Source organism: Mirounga leonina, unplaced genomic scaffold (genome assembly GCF_011800145.1).
Source record: "Mirounga leonina isolate KUSES-001 unplaced genomic scaffold, KU_Mleo_1.0 Mir_200, whole genome shotgun sequence".
Classification (NCBI taxonomy): domain Eukaryota; kingdom Metazoa; phylum Chordata; class Mammalia; order Carnivora; family Phocidae; genus Mirounga; species Mirounga leonina.
Window position 1 is genome coordinate 6201960 of NW_023270503.1, and position 26680 is coordinate 6228639.

General features: G+C 36.9%; 1 protein-coding gene across 2 annotated transcripts in view; it reads left to right on the forward strand.

The window, feature by feature from the left end:
- Nucleotides 1-26680, forward strand: part of NF1 (neurofibromin 1) — a 289204-nt gene that overhangs the window by 248120 nt on the left and 14404 nt on the right. For both annotated transcript variants that reach the window (XM_035027762.1, XM_035027763.1), the window contains 18 exons: nt 4480-4673; nt 5755-5895; nt 6061-6340; nt 7052-7266; nt 7509-7570; nt 7715-7829; nt 8356-8457; nt 10300-10440; nt 14119-14245; nt 16240-16371; nt 17324-17459; nt 18719-18876; nt 21159-21281; nt 21671-21798; nt 21991-22091; nt 23558-23700; nt 24068-24114; nt 25374-25590. In XM_035027762.1, the coding sequence (XP_034883653.1) occupies nt 4480-4673; nt 5755-5895; nt 6061-6340; nt 7052-7266; nt 7509-7570; nt 7715-7829; nt 8356-8457; nt 10300-10440; nt 14119-14245; nt 16240-16371; nt 17324-17459; nt 18719-18876; nt 21159-21281; nt 21671-21798; nt 21991-22091; nt 23558-23700; nt 24068-24114; nt 25374-25590 (2562 nt within the window). The remainder of the gene's footprint in view (nt 1-4479; nt 4674-5754; nt 5896-6060; nt 6341-7051; nt 7267-7508; nt 7571-7714; nt 7830-8355; nt 8458-10299; nt 10441-14118; nt 14246-16239; nt 16372-17323; nt 17460-18718; nt 18877-21158; nt 21282-21670; nt 21799-21990; nt 22092-23557; nt 23701-24067; nt 24115-25373; nt 25591-26680) is intronic.

Sequence of the window (26680 nt, forward strand, 5' to 3'; positions counted from 1 at the left end):
GAGGGTCAGAGGGAGAAGCAGTCTCCCTGCCGAGCAGGGAGCCCGATGCGGGACTCGATCCCAGGACTCCGGGATCATGACCTGAGCCGAAGGCAGTCGCTTAACCAACTGAGCCACCCAGGCACCCTTTCCTGACATTTTCTTCCCTCCCCTTTCTCTCTCCATAATACATAAAACTTTTTTTCTGCAAACATATTTTTTTTAAGATTTACTTTTTTATTTGAGAACAGTAAGATAACATAAAAAAGAGCACATGCACGTGCATGAGTTGGGGGAGGGGCAGAGGGAGAGAATCTTTAAGCAGACTCCCTGCTGAGTGCAAAGCCCAACTTGGGGCTCAGTCCCAGTGACCTATGAGATCCTGACCTGAGCTGAAACCAGTTGCTTAACCAACTGAGCCACCCAGGTGCCCCTCAAACATATTTCTTGATTTTTCAGCTAATTGAAAGCTTTGACAATTCATCAAGTCCAGATGACTACATATATTTACTTTTACATATATTATTTATATTATAATACTTATAATAAGAGTTGTAGGAATACAACCCTAAAAAGAAAATGTGTTAAGACTGACAAAATAAGAAAAGCAGAAAGCTTTATTAAGAAATATTTAAAAAGATTTGAATGAGTGAACAGGCATATTGTGTTCTTGGATGAACAGTTCTTCCCACTTCCCAGATTATTATAAATTCAATGCAATCCCATCAAAATAGCTACAGGATTTGAGGACTAAGAATGAGGTAAAACTGAGGTGCCTGGGTGGCTCAGTTGGTTAAGTGTCCTACTCTTGATCTCAGCTCAGGTCATGATCTCAGGATCCTGAGTTCCAGCCTAGCATTGGACTCCATGCTGAGTATGGAGTCTACTTAAAAAAAAAAAAAGAAAAGAAAGAATGAGGTAAACTTAAAATGTTTATAAATTTCATTTGAAACAACAAGAATAGTTAAGAAAATGGTGAAAGAAAAGAAAACTGAGAGACACTTGTGGACATTTGAACACATAACAGTACAATAAAAACAGAGGTGTTCAAGAATCAGCAGTCAGATAAGTTTAAGAGAAACAGATTGATAAAGAAGTGTCACAAACTGATGGAGGAAAGATTAAATCATTTAAAAAATGAGGCTGGCCAGGAAAGAATGTCCAATGGAACAAAGACAGTCTCTTCAACAAATGGTGTTGGGAAAATTGGATAGCCACATGCAGAAGAATGAAACTGGACCATTTCCTTACACCACACACAAAAATAGACTCCAAATGGTTGAAAGACCTCAATGTGAGACAGGAGTCCATCCAAATCCTAAAGGAGAACACAGGCAGCAACCTCTTTGACCTCAGCCGAAGCAACTTCTTCCTAGAAACATTGCCAAAGGCAAGGGAAGCAAGGGCAAAAATGAACTATTGGGACTTCATCAAGATAAAAAGCTTTTGCACAGCAAAAGAAACAGTCAACAAAACCAAAAGACAACTGACAGAATGGGAGAAGATATTTGCAAATGACATATCAGATAAAGGGCTAGTATCCAAAATCTATAAAGAACTCATCAAACTCAACATCCAAAGAACAAAGAATCCAATCAAGAAATGGGCAGAAGACATGAACAGACATTTTTCCAAAGAAGACATCCAAATGGCCAACAGACACATGAAAAAGTGCTCAATATCGCTCAGCATTAGGGAAATCCAAATCAAAACCTCAATGAGATACCACCTCACACCAGTCAGAATGGCTAAAATTAACAAGTCAGGAAATGACAGATGTTGGCGGGGATGCGGAGAAAGGGGAACTCTCCGACACTGTTGGTGGGAATGCAAGCTGGTGCAGCCACTCTGGAAAACTGTATGGAGATTCCTCAAAAAGTTGAAAATAGAGCTACCATATGATCCAGCAATTGCACTACTGGGTATTTACCTCACAGATACAAAAGTAGGGATCCGAAGGGGTACGTGCACCCGGATGTTTATAGCAGCAATGTCCACAATAGCCAAACTGTGGAAAGAGCCAAGATATCCATCGACAGATGAATGGATAAAGAAGATGTGGTATATATATACAATGGAATATTATGCAGCCATCAAAAGGAATGAGATCTTGCCATTTGCAACGACGTGGATGGAACTGGAGGGTATTATGTTGAGTGAAATAAGTCAAAAAGAGAAAGACATGTATCATATGATCTCACTGATATGAGGAATTCTTAATCGCAGGAATCAAACTGAGGGTTGTTGGAGTGGGGGGTGGGGTGGGAGGGATGGGGTGACTGGGTGATAGACACTGGGGAGGGTATGTGCTCTGGTAAGTGCTGCGAATTGTGCAAGACTGTTGAATCTCAGATCTGTACCTCTGAAACAAATAATGCAATATATGTTAAGAAAAAAAAAAAGAAGAAGAAGAAGAAGAAGGTAGCGGGAGGGGAAGAATGAAGCGGGGGAAATCGGAGGGGTAGACGAACCATGAGAGACGATGGACTCTGAAAAACAAACAGGGTTCTAGAGGGGAGGGGGGTGGGAGGATGGGTTAGCCTGGTGGTGGGTATTGAGGAGGGCACATTCTGCATGGAGCACTGGGTGTTGTGCACAACAATGAATCATGGAACACTTCATCTAAAACTAATGATGTAATGTATGGGGATTAACATAAGAATAAAAAATTTAAAAAAAAATAGAATACTGCCTGAAAAAAAAAAAAATGAGGCTGGGAAATGAATTAAGTTGGGTCTTCATCTTCACCCCCAAACCACAAGATACCAAAATAAAGTCTAACTGTATTTAAGAATTGAATATAAAAACTGGAACCATTAAAAAAAAAAAAGAGGAAGCAGAGTATTTAATTGCTTTCTGGATGATTAAGGACTTACGAAGTAAAAAAGTGGTAGATAGAAAAGAAATAATGAGGGTAAATGATTACATAAAACTTCAAAACATCTCTATTTCAGAAACAAAGAAAAGTAAAAGATAATAAAAAACTAGGTAATATGCTTGCAGCAAATATGAGAAAAGATTAATATCTTTAATCATGAGTTCTTATAGATTAATAAAAATGGATCAACAACAGTAGTGTGCAGGTCATGCTAAAAAAGAATATTTATATTTTAAGAAGTTCATAATAAAATCAAAGAAATAAAAACAAAGTAAGATAACAATTATCAAATTGGCAAAAGGTTTTTTTTCTTTGTTTTTAATTCAGTGTTGATGGTCTATGGAATTGTGAACAGGTGCAATTTTTTGAGAAAGCACTTTGGACATGGATGTCAAGACCCCTAAGAATGTTCATTCCTTTTGGCCTCATGATTCCACCTTTTAGAATTTATCCTAAGGAATTAGTGTTCACATGTTTATTATAGCATTACTTTTTATTTAGATTTTTTAAATTCAGGTATATCCTATCAGTTAAGTGCCCAAATCTTAAGTGAACAGCTTGATAAATTTTTATGTGTGAATACATCACAAAACCCTCTCCCAGACCAAGATACAGAAGATTTCCAGCATCCAGAAGGTTCCTTTCAGTCAGTACCATCCCCTCACCAAGAGTAACCACTATTGTGACCTCTATTGCCATAAATTTTTTTTGCCTACTTTTGAACTTCACATAACATTATTTATAGTAGCAAAAAATTGGAACAGTCTAAAGGTCAAACAATAAAGAACTAATTAAATTGTCAGATTTCCATATGATGGAATAATATGAAACCATCAAAAATGGTTTTGGTACAGAATTTCAGTTTGAGAATATGAGAAAATTGTGGAGACGGATGGTGGTGATAGTTGCATAATGATGTGAACGTACTTAGGGCCACTGAACTGTACACTTAAAAATGGCAAATTTTATATTGTGTGTATTTTCCCACAATAAAAAAAGTGTTTTGGGGACTCTAGATAAAGTTATATGGAGGAATATTTGTATCTTTTTCTAAGTCTAAACTTACGTCAAAATGAAAAGTTAAAACATGTTTTATCTTTGAAGAAAATATTCAAAACATACTGTACAGACAGTGTAGTCCTCATTTTTGTGGAGGACTTGGGGTGGGTATTATGTGTATACACACACATAAATGTACATAATCTCTACGTAGCTTTGAAAGCCTGAGAAGAGATGAGGTGATACACCAGTATATTAATATCAGTTTCATTTTTGTGGTGATGCTTTCCTTTCACCTAACTTTCTATGATTGCTACATATTCCTTATACAATTAGAATAAAACTTAATAAAATTTCTAACTAGAAGAGAAATGATTAAGAAAAAGAAAAATAAGATAAAACTTTGCAAAAATTGGCCAGCTGGCTTTTAAGATTACTTTCTTCATGGCTTATTCTCTTCATCTCTGTCTTTAATATATTGGCCAAATCTCTTTTCTCCAGACCTGATTCTACATAATGATCTTTACCTTTTACCTTCTTTTCCCCAATCCTCTATATTTTTAGATAACTGTTGATGTAATTTTCATTGACCATCTATGCTAATAGTGTATTTTTTTTTCCAGGTATTGAATTGAAACACCTTTGTTTGGAATACATGACTCCATGGCTATCAAATCTAGTCCGTTTTTGTAAACACAATGATGATGCCAAACGACAAAGAGTTACTGCTATTCTTGATAAACTGATAACAATGACCATAAATGAGAAACAGATGTACCCATCTATCCAAGCCAAAATATGGGGGAGCCTTGGGCAGGTATTGAGTTTGCTCAGATATTTGTCTAGTACCTATGTGATGCAGATATTAATCTGGTACCCGCTTTGTGCAAAACATTGTGCTGGGCACTTAGGGATATAGCTATAGAAAAGACAGTCCTCTCTTTCAAAAAGCATGCAGACACTCACCTAATTCTTGGATTTGGTTCAGAATTGTAGATGTCTAATGCATATTTCAGAGCCAGAAATAAACTATTTTAGTACTCTTTTTCATGGCATAATTATATAGAATTTAACTGTAAAAATCTGATGTTTCTAGTAAATAGTGGTTTATTTTATTTATTTATTGGGGGGCCGGGGGGAGGGGTTGAGGGAGAGAGAATCTCAAGCAAGCTCCACGTCCAGCTCAGAGCCCAATGTGGGGCTCAGTCTCATGACCTGAACCGAAATCGTTTAACTGACTGAGCCACCCTGACACTCCTAAATAGTGCTTTATATAACATATTCTAGCACTTACATTCCATAGATGTCAGTAGATGTATGTTAACAATATTATTTTGGACACCTTTCATTTATAGTTCTAGCACAAGAATACCAGTATTAAAATATAGAATACAATGTAATATTTTATTTTTTATCTGACAAGAATTGTGCACATCATTTCTTCAAAGATCATACAATGCTGCAAATCTTCCACATAATTTGAAATGACCATGGAGCCAGTTTTATAGCTCTACAAAACATCCTAGTACTTGATGTCATTTCCTGTATTTTAAAATAATTGTATTTTATATTAGTCATACATCACTGTCTTAGGAGAGAACAGAGGTGCTTTGCTAGTGGATGAAAATAATACATGTGGATATTTTAAATTTCTGAATATTGGTCCCTTTTACTCTCGGAAGCAATTGAGTACAATTGAGTGAATATCTTTATCCTCCTTTGGATATTTAATGATAAATTTACTGACAGGTTTCTAAATAAAACTTAGTATTTTGGAGGCTTCAGGTAAAATAGAATTTTCATGTTGATTGGGCTACTGCTTTTGAAGTATTTTTAAAGTAAAAATTTAAGTTGGCAGAGTGATGGCTAAAACATGCTATCTTTCCCTCTTCCCCTAGATTACAGATCTCCTTGATGTTGTACTAGACAGTTTCATCAAAACCAGTGCGACAGGTGGCCTGGGATCAATAAAGGCTGAGGTGATGGCAGATACTGCTGTAGCTTTGGCTTCTGGAAATGTGAAATTGGTTTCAAGCAAGGTAAGCAACTTTTCCTTTACCTTCTGGACTGTGGCATGATGTGTCTGTTTTTATTACCAGGAGGTTGTTTGTATTGTAACTAGTCATTTTAAGGTTAAACTGAAACTTTTTGTGATAAAACTTTGTTTTAGCCCCTGTGTTCTTTAAAATTCTGTTTCTTTATAGGTTATTGGAAGGATGTGCAAAATAATTGACAAGACATGCTTATCTCCAACTCCTACCTTAGAACAACATCTTATGTGGGACGATATTGCTATTCTAGCACGCTACATGCTGATGCTGTCCTTCAACAATTCCCTTGATGTGGCAGCTCATCTGCCCTACCTCTTCCATGTTGTTACTTTCTTAGTAGCCACAGGGCCACTCTCCCTTAGAGCTTCCACACATGGATTGGTCATTAATATCATACACTCTCTGTGTACTTGTTCACAGCTTCATTTTAGTGGTAAGTTCCCAGAAAGTACTTTGTGTTTTGCAATTCATTTCTCCATTTTATATCACCTGGTTGGCATAAATTATCTTACTCATTATTATGGTTCTCTTTAACACTAGCTGTTTATTGAAGTCTGTGATGATACATGAAATACTATCAGAAAGAAAAAGAATAAATTAACTCCATTCTATTTCAAGCTATAGCAGAGATTTTCTTTTAAAATCTCGAGAGAGAGAGAGAGAGAGAGAGAGAGAGAAAGTGAGCGAGCGGCAGGGTTGGGGGTGTCCACAGAGGGAGAGGGAGAGAGAGAATCCTTAAGCAGACTTCCCGCTGAGCGTGGACCCTGACGGCGGGGCTTGATCCCACGACTCTGAGATCATGACCTAAGCTGAAATCAAGAATCAAACACTTAACTGACCGAGCCACCCAGGCGCCCCTACAGCAAAGATTTTCTCTGTGCGTTTGACAGGTAGACTGTTGTAACCACAGAAGCTAAAGACTCCGCAGCAGTTGATGGTGTTGTGTTACTGGCATGAACTTGTAGGTAGTGGAGCTAAAGCAGTGAGCGTTGAGCAGAATGTTTCTAGAGGGTTGGTGTAGGGAGCATGACTATGTAGTTTTGATATGATTTCAAATTTTCTAAAAGCAAAGTGAAATTGGGCACTTTAGAATTAAAAAGTTAATACCTTTAAAGTCTTTCCTTGTTCCTTTTTTCTTTTACAGAAGAGACCAAGCAAGTTTTAAGACTCAGTTTGACGGAGTTCTCATTACCCAAGTTTTACCTGCTGTTTGGCATTAGCAAAGTCAAGTCAGCTGCCGTCATTGCCTTCCGCTCTAGTTACCGGGACAGGTCATTCTCTCCCGGCTCCTATGAAAGGGAGACTTTTGCTTTGACTTCCCTGGAAACAGTCACAGAAGCTTTGTTGGAGATCATGGAGGTACATTAGACAAAATGATAAGAAACTGAGATCTTTTTTTCTTAATCCACTAGTACTATAAAGAAGAAATATTAGTTTATTCTGCTGTTCTATGCTTAATGCTTAAATAAAAACACTCCCATGGAACATGTTTATTGGTAATATATATGTCATTTATTTAATGACATTATAATAAACGTTATTTAAATGTTTCTAAAAACATTTATGTACACAAATATATTTAAGAGTATCTTTTTTTTAAGGCATGTATGAGAGATATTCCAACATGCAAGTGGCTGGACCAGTGGACAGAACTAGCTCAAAGGTAGGTCCCAAATAAATTTAGGTTGTAAAAGTATGTGTATTATTGAAAAGATAAATACTACTGCATAATCAGTATTTTAATTAATTATTTAGTATATATAAACACAAAGGTTTTTCCTGAACTCTTTGGATTTTTTAATTGCAGATTTGCATTCCAATATAATCCATCGCTACAACCAAGAGCTCTTGTTGTCTTTGGCTGTATTAGCAAACGTGTGTCTCATGGGCAGATAAAGCAGATTATCCGTATTCTTAGCAAGGTACATCTCCCTCCTTTCCTCCTTCTCAAATATTTGTGGTTCTCAAGTTATAAAGCATACTTGTGTTTTTCTAAGGGACATCTAAATTTGAAGTTAATAAAATGTCTTGTATGTTGCTTGTTAAACCTTTAACCAACAGATTGAATTATTTTCTTTATTGTAATTTTTGAAGTGAAGAACCCTCTAAAGAAGATATCTTAAAAAAAAATATGTATTGTCTCTTTTGCTAAGAAGATACTCTTAGTATTTTATCAGTTTTCAAAGCATTTATATGGTAAAACTAGCTTTATATAAAATTATATAATATGTAATTAATATAATAATGCATAATGTATTAAAATATAATATAGAAATATTTAAAAATGAAAACCCAAATGACCTATTTACCAAGAACACCATAGCATTGGAAATTATTCTAGCACTTACTAAATAAGGAATTGTTCCTGAACTGATTGTGAGATTTAGTTTAGGAGTTAATGTTTTATTTCAATGGAAGTAAATATAAAAAATTCTGTTTCCCTAAAAGGCACTTGAGAGTTGCTTAAAAGGACCTGATACTTACAACAGTCAAGTTCTGATAGAAGCCACAGTAATAGCACTAACCAAGTTACAACCACTTCTTAATAAGGTAATTACTATATAGAAATGAGTACATTCATTTTGGGTATTAGTCTTAAATGTTATTTTATTTTGTTTCAAAAAACTCAGAAAGTAAGTGGGACTGAGAAGAAGTTATAAAGAAAAAACTGTAGTTAAAGTAGAACTTCCTTGTCTTTAAATTTAGTTGTTTGAAGAATTTACATTAGGGAAGAATAAGTATGGAGAGTATGTTCTCAAGAGCTTATAAGTTTTTGTCTCATCAGTGTAAAAAGGAAAAATAGGTATATATTCTTAATTCTTTAATCCAGTAAGTAGTAACTGAGCATCTGCTATGTGCCAAGTACCATTTTAGGTGCCAGAGATGTAGTACCTGAACAAAACTAATAAAACATCCTGCCCTCATGGAGCTTATGTTCTTGGGGTAAGTGTGGGAGGTGGAAAGTGAATAGGTAATAAACAAAGTAAGTAAAATACAGAGTATGCTAGTTCATGATCATTACTGTGGAGAAATGTAAAGCTGGGGGAGGTATACCTGGTCATCAAGAGAGCCTGGGTGCTAAATGAAGATGATATTTAAAAGGAATAAAATGATGCGGCCACTGTTTTTGGATGGTCTGAGCTCATCTCAGCTTTGTGACCAGATATGTTAAATGACCTGTTCATTTAACATACCTGGACATGGTATTTCCAAATTGATAAAATGAGTAAACTAGACTAGATGATGGCAGAGTATTATTTTCCAACTCTGAAGTTATATAATTATGTGAATCGAATACAAAGATATGTCAGATGAGGGAGATTACAGAGAAATAAATACCTGTATGTTGTTCGTATTGAGTTATCTTCTAATATCTTCTATAAATAAAACATCTTCTTATCCTAAATTGCACAAAATGGTTCTCTTACTTATCCTCATATTAGAAGTTAAAATGAGGCTCAGAAAGGCTAAGTGACTTGCCCAAGGACACATACCTAATAAGACAGAGCCATGATTCCCTTCCAAGGCTGTCTGACCCTAAAGTCTGTGTATTTTCCCATTTACCATACTGCTGAAGAAGGGTTCCCCAAAATACATTATCTTAATTCAGAACAGCAAGAGATACTGTATTGGTAAGGGTGACAAGAAAGTTAACCAACTGAGCCACCCAGGCGCCCAGGTGACAAGAAAGTTAAATGGGTAGTCTAAACTAAAGTTAAAGAGATAAGTGGGATTTAGTGTAGAGAAAGGGGAAAAGCCTTGCACAGCAAATGTACAGAAGGGGGATCATACAGGAATGCTAGGACACCAAAGGGATGGTGGGTAGACCATTCTAGTAGTATGGAGAAACTTTGCAGGAGAGTAGTGAGATGGAAGATTGTAAAGATTGGATAGAACTAATCTAACACTCAAGATTCTTCAGAAGGGAGTTGGCAAATGTACCTGTATGTTTTCAAGCAGATGAGTAGTATGACAAGAGGAAGACTTCGAACGGTCCTTCTGGCAGTAGTGTGCACAGCAGATTGGAGTGGAGGGAGCCCGGAGGCAAAAAGAATCCACATTTAAAATAAGGACACATTTAGAATAGTGTCATTAGCAGTAGGCAAATAGAGAAGAGACTATTTTGGAAAAATTAATAAGACTTGGTGACTGGAGTTTGGAATCAAAGAACAGGGAGAAATCAAAGGAGATGCTAATATTCTCAGCCTGGCTAACAGTGTCTTTAGTTATACATGTGGAATAGATGAAGAGCTTACCTGTATATTTAATTTCTCCAAAAGAGAAAGCATGCATAATTTGGGGGATAAGGTGCTTTGTTTTATACTGTGATGTGTTTTGAACAAGACTGTTTGTAGTTCATCTCGCTAATCTGGGATGCGTGACCTTTGCCAGGACTCCCCTCTGCACAAAGCCCTCTTTTGGGTCGCGGTGGCTGTGCTACAGCTCGACGAGGTCAGCTTGTACTCAGCAGGTACCGCGCTTCTGGAACAAAACCTGCACACCTTAGACAGTCTGCGGGTATTCAACGACAAGGTAAGCAAGCTTTCAGTTGGCATTCCTAGAGTCTGCACATTTAGAATTCCTCTCTCTTTTACTGTTGTTGGCCTTTTAAAATCAGAAGAGGTCCATAACTTCAATATGTATTTCTGTAATGCAACTTATTTGTGAGTGTACTTCCTTAACAGCTCATAAAGAAACTATTTAAACTTTTTTTTTTTTTTTAAGATTTTATTTATTTGACACAGAGATACAGCAAGAGAAGGAACACAAGCAGGGGGAGTGGGAGAGGGAGAGGGAGAGGGAGAGGGAGAAGCAGGCTTCCTGCTGAGCAGGGAGCCTGATGCGGGGCTCCATCCCAGGACTCTGGTATCATGACCTGAGCCAAAGGCAGATGCTTAACTGAGCCACCCAGGTGCCCCTGAACTTTGCTATATAAAAATAGTAGGAAATAGTACTCACCCAATACTGGTAAGCAGAATAGGGATAAAAAATATTGAGTAGTAATAGTAGCTACTATGCTAAGCCCTGTGCTGTGCTCTGTATACTATGCACTGTACAGTCATTATTTGTGATTTCATAACCCAAAGGTAAAGGTTAGCATTCTCTACCCTCCATTTCACATATGAAGAAATAATCTAAAAATAAGCTTATTTTTATTGAATAATGGTACTTATTGAGAAAATAGGTTGGAGAGTCTAAAGGAAACTTTCGGGTACTTAATTGTACTAGGTTTTTGTTTTGCCTAATCCCACTTTGAAACATACCATTAGCACCCTTCTTAACATTTATCAACCTTGACTGAGGTTGGATTTTGGTGTATAGAGTATAGAGAAGGGGACATAACAGTATGAAATGATGTTCTTTTTTGTCTTTGGAGAAAAATGGGAAGAGTCTAGGAGAAAAGTGAGGAATTTTTTTTAAAGATAGGTGTTTATACACTGGGGAGGGTATGTGCTCTGGTAAGCGCTGTGAATTGTGCAAGACTGTTGAATCTCAGATCTGTACCTCTGAAACAAATAATGCAATATATGTTAAGAAAAAAAAAGAAGAAGAAGGTAGCAGGAGGGGAAGAATGAAGCAGGGGAAATCGGAGGGGTAGACGAACCATGAGAGACGATGGACTCTGAAAAACAAACTGAGGGTTCTAGAGGGGAGGGGGGTAGGAGGATGTGTTAGCCTGGTGATGGGTATTAAAGAGGGCACGTTCTGCATGGAGCACTGGGTGTTATGCATAAACAATGAATCATGGAACACTTCATCTAAAACTAATGATGTAATGTATGGGGATTAACATAAGAATAAAGATAGGTGTTTATAACAAGAGATACACTTGAAGTGAGCTTGATCAAAGCTGTGGATAGAAAAAAAAACAGAATAGGAGCATGGTTTTAAGTGTGATGATACCTGGGCTAAATACTATTTGATTAGTCTGCCAGTTGTGGTGTAGACTTGAAATAGCTACCTTGAAGTTTATCCATCAGGCCTCCATTTTACAAAATAGGAAGGAACAAGTTAAATAACTTGTCCATATTTGTACATCTGATTTGGGACTAAAGCCCCTCTTTCCTAATCCCTGTTGCTCTTTTCTGGGGTTGTCTTGGGACAGTGGTGGTCAGAGCAATAGCTAGATATTGGCTGTTTGTATGGATATAAAAATATTTGTAAATGAAATGTTTGTCTAGGAGTATCTACCTTGGTATTTTCATTGCCAGAACAGCCCCATAGCAGGAGCTAATACTGACTTCAGTGCCCCAAGAATACTAGGAATCAGAGTTAATAAAGCCTATTAAAAGTCGCCAGGATGTAAGATGAATAAGGTCGGAGGATCTGATGTATAACATGGTGACTATAGTTGGTAACATTGTAGTGTATAATTGAAATTTGCTAAGAGAGTAGAACTTTAAGTTCTATATTTAATGATTTAATGTTCTTACCAAAGTGGGAGTGGGGGTAGCTGTAAATATATGAGGTGATGGTTGTGTTCATTGCCTTGATGGGGTAAATCGTTTCACAACGTATATGTATATCAAATCATCATGTTGTATACTTTAAATATCTTCGAATTTTATGTCAGTTATTATACCTCATTAAAGCTGGAAAAAATAAATTGTACATATAGCAGGTTAATAGGTAATCATACTTTATATAGTATTCTGCAATTTGCATTTTTATTTAAAAATATAAAGTGAACCTCTTTCTAAGCATATATACTCACACATATACATATATACACACATATACAGGTGTGCATGAGCAAGTAATTCTTTCTCATGGCTACAGAGTATTTTACATTATGCATGAGCCACAGTTTTTCAACCATTTGCCTATTGATGAACAATTGATTTGTTTCTGTCTTTTCTTCTTTTCTGTTTTAAACAGTGCTATTCTAAACATCTCTCTACATTTATTTTAAATTCTTTTTTTTTTTTTTAAGATTTTATTTATTTATTTGAGAGAGTGAGAATGAGAGAGAGAGAGAGCATATGAGAGGGAGGAGGGTCAGAGGGAGAAGCAGGCTCCCTGCCGAGCAGGGGGAGCCCGATGCGGGACTCGATCCCAGGACTCCAGGATCATGACCTGAGCCGAAGGCAGTCGCCCAACCAACTGAGCCACCCAGGCGCCCCCACATTTATTTTAAATGGTCATGTTTTTCTTTCTTTGAGATATAAATCTAGATAACCTGAGCTCAGGCTCTAAACACCTTCAGTTGTTTGCTTTTAAAAATCTCTGTTCATGAGGGAATTACTGGGCTTTTTTTAAAAAATGCAAATTCCTGGGCTTTACCTAGTGACCTTAAAACAGGTATTCATTTTCAGTGACTTTAAAGCAGATACTCCTGAAGCCACACTTCAGGAAACACTGTTAAAATCTTAATTATCTTGGGTAAGTTGCATGGCATTTTTAAGTTTTGATTTCCTTGTTTTCCCACACTAGAATGTAAAATCCACCAGGGTGAATACTTTTTGTCTCTTTAGTTCACTGATTGATGTTCAGAGCCTAGAACCATGCCTGGCACATCAAAAACACATAATAAGTACTTGATAAGTAAAAGAATGAATGAATAAATCTGTAGAATGGAGCTAATATTGACTGCATAGGATTGCTTTACGGTTTCAGTACAGTAATGCATCTAACATTATTGTATACTGCAGGCACTCAGTAAATATGAACTCTCTTTGTTTTCTTGAATTTTCAGTCATAGTATACAAAATGCCTACTACAATTCAATGGATGGTCTTATTTAAAACAATAATTATAATTTTTTTTTCTTTTTTTAATTTAATTTTATTATGTTAGTCATCGTACATCATTAGTTTTTGATGTAGTGATCCACACTTCACTGTTTTCATATAAATAACACCCAGTGCTCCGTGAATCATGGAGCACTGGGTGTTATACGAAAACAGTAATCATAATTTTTAAGAAGTCACCAGGATATAAATTGATAGTCATTTGTTTTTCATCATAATTCAAAGATATTTTGTCTTCTGTCATCTTATTATTTATATATGCTTGATTGTCTCACACTAATTTATTTGTAGTATCTTAAATGTTCTATGGTTTTCTATAGTCATCTGAAAATAATCTCTCTCCACTTGAAAGGATTACTTAACTGACATAGCTATGAACACAATCAAAAACCAATAAGTAATCCTTTAAGGAAAGTTCCTATGTGACCCCCATCAACCATATTCTGATTGTCTTCAATAGAGTCCAGAGGAAGTATTTATGGCAATCCGGAATCCTCTCGAATGGCACTGCAAGCAAATGGATCATTTTGTTGGACTCAATTTCAACTCTAACTTTAACTTCGCACTGGTTGGACACCTCTTAAAAGGTAGAGGACTTGTGTCAGAGTATTTTTTATGAAATGATATCAGGAAGCCAGAAGTAACTAAAATAATTTGTTATTTGAAATAAGTTGAAACAATTTGGCTCATATGTCTTACTTTTTTTTTTTTTTTTTTTTTAAGATTATTTGAGAGAGAGCAAGCTCAAGGGGAGAGGGTGGGTGGGGAGGGGTAGAGAGAGAGAGAATCTCAAACAGACTCCCTGCTGAGCATGGAGCCCAATGTGGGGCTCGATCCCACAACCCTGAGATCATGACCTGAGTTGAAACCAAGAGTCGGACATTCAACCAACTCAGCCACACAGGCGCCCCTCGTATATTTTACTTTAAATGCAGATATATCTGTCTTATTGAGCTATGTTTTATTCAGTATGTATTTTAATAGAGCCTAATCACTGTATCAAATATCAGATTTCCTTTAAAATGCAAAAGTGTTGATTCTTGAAATAATCCTAAATACCAGACTTTCTAATAGCTAAGTATCTTTTTGATTATTTAAAATAAGGCAGACTGCAAATCAATAAATGATGTTACATGGGTAACTTATGTTAGAATATGATATCTTAGAGATTTGATTACAAATTTTCTTCAACTTGTTTCTAAGGTATTGTTGTTCAGTCGCATTGTTACATACCAAAGCACCTCACCCTTCTGGTACCCCACCCTCACCCCTCCAAATTTCTGAATTGCTGATAGCAGTGGTCTCCTAGTCCTCAGAGCCAGCTTGTTCACTGCCTCTCCTGGCTTTACTCCCCATTGCTGACTTCACTGTATGCTAGCTTTGGTTTACTAACATGGAACAGTCATGGCCAGAGACTACAGTTAACAGGAACGGCGCATAGTGGTAAGTCTGAGACAAAGGCAGTGGAGAGTAAGGCTTGGGATGAGGAGCTGGCATGAACCAGTAGTCTTAAGCAGCACTGGCTTTGGCCCCAATTAGAGACTCAAGCTCTAGCTTGAGTCTACAGTTTTGTAAATCAATGTAAATGATTTTTAGGCTTGAGGGATCATGGAGGTTCCCCAGTGTTTACCTGACAGATGTACATACACCTACTACTGTGAATGTAAACATTTGATTTCTTTACCTTATGAAATTTCTGCAAAAATATTAATAGTTTTAATCTCTAAAGTGAATAGGGATTGCTCAAAACGTATTACACTTATGACAGGATACCAAAAAGAAGGATTGCATGAGGCTGATAAAGTGCTTGCTGATTCTGTATTTCTAAGAGTACCAGATATTTTCAGAGTACAAATCCCCTACTTTAAAATGGAGTAGCACTGGGGTGCCAGGGTGGCTTGGTTGGTTAGACGTCTGCCTTCAGCTCAGGTCATGATCCCTAGGTCCTGGGATCAAGCCCTGCATCAGGCTCCCTGCTCAGTGGGGAGTCTGCTTCTCCCTCTCCCACTCCGCCCCCCACCACCGTTTGTGCTCTAGCTGATTCACTCTCTCACTCTCAAATGAATAAATTAAAAAAAAAATTGAAATGGAGTAGCACTAATAATTAAGGCTGTCCAAAGATCAAGCTTACTCTCTGATCAAACCTATTCTTTGGGTTCTGAGAGCATATACATCCTACACTATTAGATTTTTTTCCTTTAATTAAAAAAAGAAATAATTTTTAAGCAACAGACCCTATTTTCAAAAGCTATCTTAAGGTGACCTCAAATACCTAGATTTTTTTTTTTAAATCCCCTCACTGCTTTAGGGAATGGAATATCTGAAACAGCATCCATCTTTCCTTATTTTCCTCCCTTAGAGTTCCAGGGAATAGTATTTTCTTCTACACATGTTTGGTACTTAATCTTTTATATAATTAATTATTCATGTACGTATGTTTTACCTTCCCCAAATGGCTGTTCTCAGAAGGTAGGAGTTATCCCTTATGTTTCCTTTCCTTGCAGAGTTGCTAGTCAGCAAGAACTCAAGAAATACTTGTGAAAGAATGGATTAACTTCTTGTTTGTTTTTATTTTTCGTAGGGTACAGACACCCTTCACCTGCCATTGTTGCAAGAACAGTCAGAATTTTGCATACACTACTAACTCTGGTTAACAAACATAGAAACTGTGATAAATTTGAGGTGAACACACAGAGCGTGGCTTACTTAGCAGGTAAAGACACAAAATAGACAAAATTAATCTTACCGCATCTCTATCTAAGGATTGCCAAAATGACACACACCTGTCGGTCCTTCAGCTGGCTGCTTGACAGGGTAAAGAACTCACAATCTGGGCCTGTGGTGGTGGTTACAATTTTGAAAGTTTTGCCAAAACATTTTTCCTTATAAAAGAATTTGCATTAGAGTCTGAATGTGTTCCCTTTGTCATCTTTGGTCCGTTTGGCACTGCATGGTTCCCTGTTGTCTGTCATAAAGTCTGAAAGCCTCAGCCTAGCATCCTGGGCCCTTCAGCCCCTCTCCTAATTCTGCTTTCTTCCCCTAAATTTCATAAGCCCCATTTTTTATTAACTCTCCAGATGGATGGGCTAGTTTAAGCTCATCTACTTGCCTTTCTGCTTCTTTCATATGCATTCGTGATGCCATTTGCTTTACCTAGAACATCTGCCCGGCTTTGTGTTTCTTCACTCAGCAACACTTAGCACTTATGTATAATACAGTTCTTGAATGTAGTTGTTCAGTGGAAAGTGCTGATTCCCAGTTTAGCAGACTACAGTTTGTGGCAACTTTTGTGTTTGAATCATTTGACCTTGGGCAAATCATCTAATATGTCAGAGTATTTTTCTTTGTCAAAAAATGGACCTTATAGTACCTGTCCTGCCTACTTCCTGTATTTGTTGAGATCAAATGTACATTAAAGCACTTGAGAAATAGAAGGTTCTTTTTTAAATCTCCATATATTTCATGTTTACATCTTCCAAAGCAGACCATGAACCCTTTAAGGAAAGTCTGCCATAAGTGGTTTATACCCTTCACACTCTCCAGGGCTCTTTATCTGCATGTCTAATAGCTATTATCCTCTTCAGGAGGTGGTAAGAAATGTATCCTGTTTTAAGTCACACTTGGAATTTGTTAAATTTTCTAACCTTCCTTCTTTTTCCTTTTAGCCTTACTCACAGTGTCTGAGGAGGTTCGAAGTCGCTGTAGCCTAAAACATAGAAAGTCTCTTCTTCTTACTGATATTTCAATGGAAAATGTTCCTATGGATACATATCCCATTCATCATGGTGACCCTAGCTATAGGTCAGTGGCCTTCTTCTCCCATGATTACATAATTATAATCAGGTTTCAGTTTTCCATGCTAGGAGAGGCAAGCAGCAAGAGTAGTCCAGAAGGGAATATATAGGGGGAAAGATAATCTAGGAAGAGTATATAAATCAAAACCCTTCTTATAAATGTACAGTGTTCTATGTGGATTAGTAGTAGGACAGTTCCTCTAAGCTAATCATTCTGTTAACATTAGTTTGCCTCTTTTAAGCACAGACCAGTTGAGTAATGAAAAGAGATGATCTTGAAATCACTGGGTTGCAAGAAAGGGCCTAGGAAAAACTTCCATGGAATATGAGCAACATCACATGCTAAATGATGGAAAGCTAAGCTGTACAGATTTGTGCAAAGATATACATGCCACCACATTTGCATTTACTTTTATCACACTAACGTTATTTAAGAGTTTTCTAGAGTACAGATTTAGATGATAAGATAGTCACATTATGACCACTGCTGTATGTGGTCTTGGGTAGCATATTTTTCACTACAACATGGAGAAATTATATGAAAATGTCATTATTTTGGAGACTTTCTATATTTTCAAATTAAACAAAAGTATCTAAGTTTTAGGTATAGTGTTGAACATAGGGAAATAATCTTGGATCTGTAAATCTTATACCATTCAATTTATCAACATTCCACTTTTGGATTAAAAAGCCCTCCACAACTTCCCACTGAGATTTTAACAAAGTATGCAAAATACCTTTTCCAGGTATACTTGGTTTTCCATAGTCTTATTCTTCGGTCATTCCTTTATTATATTTCTTTGAGATATGCCCTTCTTGTTATGAAAAGGAAAAAATTAATTTGCTTGTGTTCCCTTGTCAAAGTGTAGTTGATTTTCTTGGTTTTTAAACCAAGAATATAGTTGCCTGTTTAGACTTGATTTCCCCAATTGAAAAATCAATGCAGTACAATTCTGCCATGCGTCGGTGAGCACCTACTGTGTACAAGATTCATGGCAAGAAAGTAGGTGCTAAGGAGAAAAGTGCTAAAAGAGAATAGTGCTAATTTTTAAGAAAATTTCCCGAATAAATGAGAGAAAGAAGGAAGGAAGGAGGCGATTTCTTAGACATGCACTAAGAGTTTGTACCCTAAAGCCCTTGAAAGTGCAGTTTTAAAATTAAGTGATTGCTATCATTGGGAAATAGGACAGCCAATTAAGAGGGGCAAACAGTGGTTGTCTTTGTCACCGTGTCACTTAATTCTTCTCAATTGTTTAAATCTCTCAGGACACTAAAGGAGAACCAGCCGTGGTCATCTCCCAAAGGTTCTGAAGGGTACCTTGCGGCCACCTATCCAACCGTGGGCCAGACCAGTCCCCGAGCCAGGAAATCCATGAGTCTGGACATGGGGCAGCCTTCTCAGGCCAATACGAAGAAGTTGCTGGGTTAGTTTACCTAAATGATACACAATTTTTTATACTTATTTTTTTTAATGGTCAGATACTTTCACTCTTGGAAAATTATTTGAAGCTGTTCAAAATTATCAAAATTTCCCATTTTGATATAGCAAAGCTTTTGATGCCAATTATAAGAGAGTTTGATAGGTCAGTTAAGCCATATCAGTTGAGACAGAGGAATGAGAATGGGATCTTGAAACAGTTTTTTTCTGATTCTTAGATTAAATACTGTGGTTGTCCTTGTCCTTCGTTCTGTCTTGGCCAAGCAGTGGAGAAATGGGAACAGGAGAGACGTTAGCTACTCACGAGAAAGGAGGCATCTTGCTGCACTCAGGTGCAGGGCTTTAACAATGTATTTTCTCAAAAGTACCATCTGAGAGCAGACTACATCAATACACTATGAAGCTGTAATAATACTTTTTGCCATCTTTTCTTTTAAAAGACAATAAAGTAAGATTTTTTGATTAGTGTATTTTTTTATTTCTATAAGAAGATATGATTCTTGAAAGTTAAGATTGCTCAGTTACGTCAGCATTTGTCAATGAGAAGTACACCTAAAATTCTGTGAGACCCTTTCCCTTTATAAAAACTGGAAGTAAATAATGAGAGAGCTCACTGATCCCACCTCACCACAGAGGGAATGCAAAGATGCTCTTAGGCAACTTTGGCTAAAGTTCTCATTGTTACTAGAGTACTTCGAGATCCATATATCAGTGACCAACACTATGAATGGCTCAGTGGGTTTCGGTTATCCATACAAGCATATTTTTATATATCTTCGGGTACTAGGACAATGTCTCTGTTCATAAGGGAAGTAGTGAGCAATGAAGTGTGAAATAAATAACCTGCCAGTAAGCCATGAAAGAAACTGAAACCATGAATGTTAATCACTGTTACTAGTCACTTAGGGTTTCTTTCTGTTTATGCTTTGTCACAAAATAGTCTTCTAGGAGTTTCCTGGTTACTTTGTATTTTGTAGTTCTGGATTTTCATGCTAAGGAAGTTATAAATGAAAAACTAACTTCAGAGAGAATGTTCTATTGAATTCGTTCAGCCCATGTGCTAGGTGAAAAATTATGGTCTCTGCCCTGAAGAGCTCATAGTGTGGTGGCTAAGACTTACAATCAGCTGATTACAACAGTATCCATAAGTGCCATTAAAGTAGCATGTCTTGCTGAGGGGAACCTGAGAATCTGGGGAAATTAGGAAAAGCTGCAGAGAGGTGGTAATATTTGAACTGGGTCTTGAAGATTTAATACATGCTTGCCTGACAGACGCAGGATAAGGAAGGTGAGCATGAATAAAGAAAAGTGAGGAATAGGAAACGAGGCTAGCAAAGGATTGGAAGTAGGTTGCAGGAGACTTTGTATGCCATGTTCAGGAGCTTAGCTGTCTTTCCAGCAGGGATTGTTAAGTAGGGAAGGAACATTACCAAATTTTGTTTTTAGGCAAGTTTTTCTGGCTCCAGCATGGAGAAATTGGAAGAGATGTTTGACAAGGGGACTGTATAAGAGATAGAGCATCCAAACAAGAGAGGGTGTGGACCTCCACTAAGGCAGGAACAATGAGAGAATGGAGAAGAGAAATCAGGTTTGGGGTGATGTGTGAGGTGTAGAGCAGACGAGACTTAGTACAAGTCCCAATAATCCATTTTCGGTACCTTAAATAGAGAAAGGGATTTCACGTAGAGTGATATATGCTAGAGACTCAAAGCCAAGTGGAGGTGCTACTGTACTACTTGCCATTTTTAAAGCATCTCTCAGGAGATCTATTATTTAGTACTTTTAGGCATACAAATATTGTTTTCAGAGAGTGAAGAGTTAAAATCAAACTTTGATCTTGCCTAGTTTGGAAAGTTTTCATATGTTAATGACTAATTCTTGCCACGAGCAGAATTTCTTAAATTGAAAAAAAGCTGTTCAGACATAGTTGATCTTTGCTACTGAACAGTGCATACGCCCGTGTTCATCATCAAATATTGTGCTTGATGATGGAGCTTGGTTTACCTCCAGTGTAATGAATGTGATCTCAGTCTAAAGTGGACCAGTAAGATACATCCTGTCCTGAGATGCAAAGCCATGGGGCCAAAATTCCTTGACAAAATGGAGAACAAAGGAGAGAAACTCTGCCCCAGGGATATATTTGAGCTTTCTTTGGGTCCTTAAGTGAAAACTTAAACACTTGATGTCCAAACATTTTCTTTTTAGTATAATCCTATTCACAGACACTGTGGTTAATGAACTGCCATATTCTGTAACTTTTGTTTATAGGAACAAGGAAAAGTTTTGATCACTTGATATCAGACACAAAGGCTCCTAAAAGGCAAGAAATGGAATCAGGGATCACAACACCCCCCAAAATGAGGAGAGTAGCAGAAACTGATTATGAAATGGGTGAGAAACAGAGTTAATAATTGATCTAGATCATTGAAAATAAGGTGGGAGAGCCATATTTGCTTTCCAGCCATTTCTTAGAATCTTGAGGATGAAATGTAGACGCATTTGCGCTTTTTCAGAAGATAAGCTATACAGTCCTTAAAATGAAAGTAATCCTGAAACCTGTATAAAAAGTAATCATATATATGATATACAGCATTGTGAACAGCCAGCTAGAACTTTTGTATAGGTGACTATTAATTCTGTATGTTTATGTTGCTGTTTTAAGTGCCTACTAAAAAGCTATTGAATTTTAGAAGTAACATTAAAATATGTTAGGTGAAGTGGTATTTAGTGTATATGTTCGGTTAATACAGCTGATCGTCTTAATCCATATCTTACTGCAGAAACTCAGAGGATTTCCTCATCACAACACCCGCATTTACGCAAAGTTTCAGTGTCTGAATCAAATGTTCTCTTGGATGAAGAAGTACTTACTGATCCGAAGATCCAAGCACTTCTTCTTACTGTTCTGGTAAAGTTTTTGCCTTTTGGTAGTGGTGCGGGGGAGGGGGGTTCCCCTCAGGTTTGTATTCCAGTATACTCTTAGGAGACCCTTAAACATTAAAAACATGAAAGGAAGATTGTCTTCTGCTTCTCACCAGAACATATAGCAACTCAGCCACAAAATAAAATGTATTTTGTTGACTTTTTTGCCCTTTGGCAGGCTACGCTGGTAAAATACACCACAGATGAGTTTGATCAGCGAATTCTTTATGAGTACTTAGCAGAAGCCAGTGTTGTTTTCCCCAAGGTTTTTCCTGTCGTGTAAGTATCTCCTGTTTGTGTTTAACTTTTGTATCTGTCTTGAAGTCGTATGTTTTATAAAAGCTTAGGAAAAGTATCATCCAATAGTGTTCACTGGTTGTGGGGAGGGGAATGTGAGACAGTATGATAGAGGTTTTAGCTTAGAGACAGTGGGTTTAGTGGGGGCTAAGACTAGTTTTGGCCTATTAGGGAAAACATTTTTTTTATCTTGTCAATTTTCTGGGTTTTTTTTAAGATTTTATTTATTTATTTGAGAGAGGAAGAGGGAACACGAGCAGGGGGAGAGACAGGGAGGCTCCCCATGGAGCAGCGAGCCCAATGCAGGGCTCGATCCCAGGACCCTGAGATCATGACCTGAGTGAAGGCAGATGCTTAACTGACTACTGAGCCACCAGGCGCCCCTCTTGCTGATTTTCTTAAGTGCTTCATCATGATGAGCATTGTTCATTTCCTCACTTAGGAGCAAACCATTAGACGCTTTATGTACCTGTTTTGGTTTCTTTTGTGGTAGAGCTTTTGTATTTATCCACAGCTGAGTGAAAACAAAAAACTTTCGATACAGGAGATGAATTTTTATTCTCTCTTAAGAGCTAAGATCATATTACCCTCAAATTATTCAAATCTCAATAACCCAAAGAAGCTTGGGAATTCCTATTCCTGATCTAGGCCTTCTATGTGGTATCATTATTTCCTTATTTTTGTTTGATCTCACTTTAGAATTTCAGAATTTTACATAGTTGGCTCTGGGTTATTTCTATTAATAGAGCACGACCAGGTTAGACATAGTTAGTTTCCTCTTACTTTTTAATTAGATCATATATTCCACCCCTCCACACTAATTTTGCTTTCCTTAATCGATCTGATTCAGCATTTATTAAACATTGATTGATATTAAATTTAGTTTTAACTGCCTGGGCACATGCCAACAGTCAGCAGAAAGAAATGGTCCTAAAACATACCAAGTGACAGAAGCCAGCCTTGTCTTGAGCAAACAGTCACCATATATAATTAAAAATGGCTATGTGACAGTACCAGTTGTTTGTTTTTACCATATTTTTTTGATGATTAAAAATAACAAAAGGGCACCTGGGTGGCTCAGTTGGTTAAGCACTGGACTCTTGATTTCAGCTCAGGTCATGATCTCAGGCTCTGCATGTCAGGCTCTTTGCTTGTCCCTCTCTCTCTGCTCCTCCCCCTGCGTGCTGTCTCACACATGCTCTCTCTCTCCCCCAGTAAATAAATAAATATTTTTTAAAAATAAGAATTAAAAAATAAAAACAACAAAAAAAGGACAGACCAAAAAAATAAATTCATACATTTATTTATACAAAATTTGAAAAAACACTCCTCTCCCTTCATTTTTATCACATTGTACTGGGGAATATATGATGTTTTCCAGTGTATATTTTCCATTTAATTTTCCTTTAAAATGTTCTTGTGTTTACTTTTTGTTTGTTTTTGTGTAGGCACAATTTGTTGGACTCTAAGATCAATACCCTGTTGTCATTGTGCCAAGATCCAAATTTGTTAAATCCAATTCATGGAATCGTGCAGAGTGTGGTGTACCATGAAGAATCCCCACCACAGTACCAAACATCTTACCTACAAAGTAAATCAGTGTCTCGGGAGGAGGATGATTGATGAACTTGCTAGCATGTGCACTGTTACAGAATCACCAACTAAAGAATTCCTTATAAGGATTGGGGTTATTCATACTTCTCTCTCCATATGCCATTTTTTACTCTTTTCATTATGTGTTCAATAAGTAACCGGCTTACAATTTCTTAAGATTTAGTTATGGTTTTGTACTGAGTATGTTTTATGAGTTTTAGTCTACTCTGACATTCATTCTGAAAAAGTGTTTTCAGTGTGTGTGAGGTTTTAATTTTTGTCATCAACCATATAACTTACTTAATTTCTGTTAAGATTAAAAGAGTGTTGTGCTTATTATAAGAATAACATTTGGTTTGTTGCAGGTTTTGGTTTTAATGGCTTGTGGCGGTTTGCAGGACCCTTTTCAAAGGTAAGAAAAATCTGTTTTTCTCTATTGATAAAATGAAAGTTTTTATTCATATTAGTGTGCCTGCTTTAAGAACACATAGTATGCTGAAAACCAGAATGATGATTCACGATAAACACATGTTATTTTTATAAAATGTTTTCCACCACAAGATTCTAAGAGGCAGCACCTTTAATAGGTTTATGTATCAGTTTTTACAAAAAAAACTCAGTTCAATTTATGCTTGACTTTTCAAAAGGGTGTGATAAACCTCTGTAAAGTTTTCTGCTCTCAGTCACTTGTGTGTTCGATGATCGTAATGCATACACTTAGGTATCTTGTAATTAGGAAGGAGCATGACCTATGGTTAAAATCTACCTCATGACCCAAAACTAATATAATGTTATATGTCAATTAAATCTCAGTTTAAAAAAAAAAATTACATGATGAAAAAAAATTTCCTCATGAGAACATTTTTCCTTCTAGCCTATTGGATTAGATTCATTTTTATCCGGAATATATCCTATTTGTTCATTTTTTTTCTTTGATTGGCATTAGTTGATATAGTGCTACATAAATGTGTTTTTAATTATTCTCTCTATGTATGGTCCCTCCAGATGGATTGAGATTCCTTGAAGGCAGGACTTCTGTTTCTTCCCTGCACAGTTCCTAGTGCAGTGTTTTAGATACAGGGGTGCTAAGTCAAGGTGAATTATCTAAATCTTATTCTAGTTTTAAGAATTTGGTATTTAGTTTTTTATTTTGTTCAGTTATTACTGAACATCTCTTGATATGCAAAGGCTATCATTTAAAAAATGGGCCTGAATTCCTAGAAATATGTATATCTTGCAGGAAGGTTTGTAGTTTGACTGCCAGTAACCCTCTGCCCTTCGCAGTGCTCAGCTGGGCTCAGTCGGTTGAGTATCTAAATGGCAGCTGGTATGATGATCCTCTGCTCATTTTCTCTGTTTTGGAAAATTGACTTGACATCATTGCTGATGGTTTTATTGTCTCAGGATTAATTCAGTCTTTGCCTTTGCATGGCTTTCAGTAATTGCAGGTTCATCTGGAAGCTCTAGGTGTAAGCTGAAGAGTTCCCAGTTCTAAGTCCCATGGTAGTCTAGAAATACTATGCCACCCCTTTTTTTAATGCTCTCTAGTACAAAAGAAGAAAAACAGTAAATTAAGCCCAAAACAAAAATTGAGTTAATCTTTTTTGGCTTCAAAGGGGATTTACAGAAAAAAAGAATGGAGCTAAAATAATTTCCTATTTTCCATTACAGCAAACACAAATCCCAGACTATGCTGAGCTTATTGTTAAGTTTCTTGATGCCTTGATTGACACGTATTTGCCTGGAATTGATGAAGAAACCAGTGAGGAGTCCCTCCTGACACCCACTTCTCCTTATCCTCCTGCAGTGCAGAGCCAGCTTAGTATTACTGCTAACCTTAACCTTTCTAATTCCATGACCTCACTTGCAACTTCCCAGCATTCCCCAGGTTAGTAAATGTAATCTTTATATAAATTTGAGCAATAATATTAATATACCAACATCAGGAATTCCCTTGTTATCAGGTTATAGTAAATTTTGCTCCTTTTTATCATGAGGTTCATCTTACATTTCTTCTTTACCTTATGGCTGACTTGAATTTTGTTATTCTGTAAAGCTTTCTACTTTCAAACAGTTACTCATAAGATAGTGAAATGTTTAGAGTGTTCACATACTGTTCTAAGGTTGATAAGTTTTTAGAGTTTGGGCAGGAAGAGCAGCCTCTAAGGTACCTTACCCTGTAAGAGAATTAGAATTCCCTTACTAGATACACTAGCCTTGCCCTAAGGGCTTCTATGTCTATGGTACAGCATACTGTATCCAAAAAATACACAAATTATGGTAGTACCCCATGTCCCTGTTGCCAGCAACAACTCAACCATCCAGAGACCAACCTGAAAATCTAGGAAAATCAACAACCAGAGAAACGTCATCTCAAGTAAATAACATCTTAAAGCATACAAGCGTATTCCTTACCACGGAGTCACTCTTAGCTCCACATGGGAGAAGTATGCCAATGCAACATGCAACTAAGAGGTGGATACACTGAGAAATAATAGCTAATAGCCTGAGTAGGGCTGAGAGACACAAGATGGCGGAAATGGCAACCTGTAGGCTTCTGGGCTCATTCAGTGTCAGAGTGAATGGTTTCCTACAACTCTGGTTGACCCTAGAGGTGTTATTCATTGCAGAGCTGATGCCATTGTATGTGGTGATGACAGTGGGTAGTGAGGGAAAACTTCCCTGTGGTCATGTTTTCCATTCAGAACGATACCCTTCTAAAATGGTAAAAATTTTAAAAAGGTTTTGTGTTTAAAGTTCCATTATCTGAAAATTTTACTTATGAGGCACCGATGTATAGTTACTGTACATCGTTCTGTTTTAGGTGTTAACATGGATTTTCTTTTTAAAAGTCTAGTAATGTATTACAACTGTTTTGTGATGTTCAAGACACATAAATAGAATCCCCGGTTTATAATCCCAATTTTGCATGAATATTGAAACATAGTTTTGAAGGCCTGAAGAATTTGGCAAATATA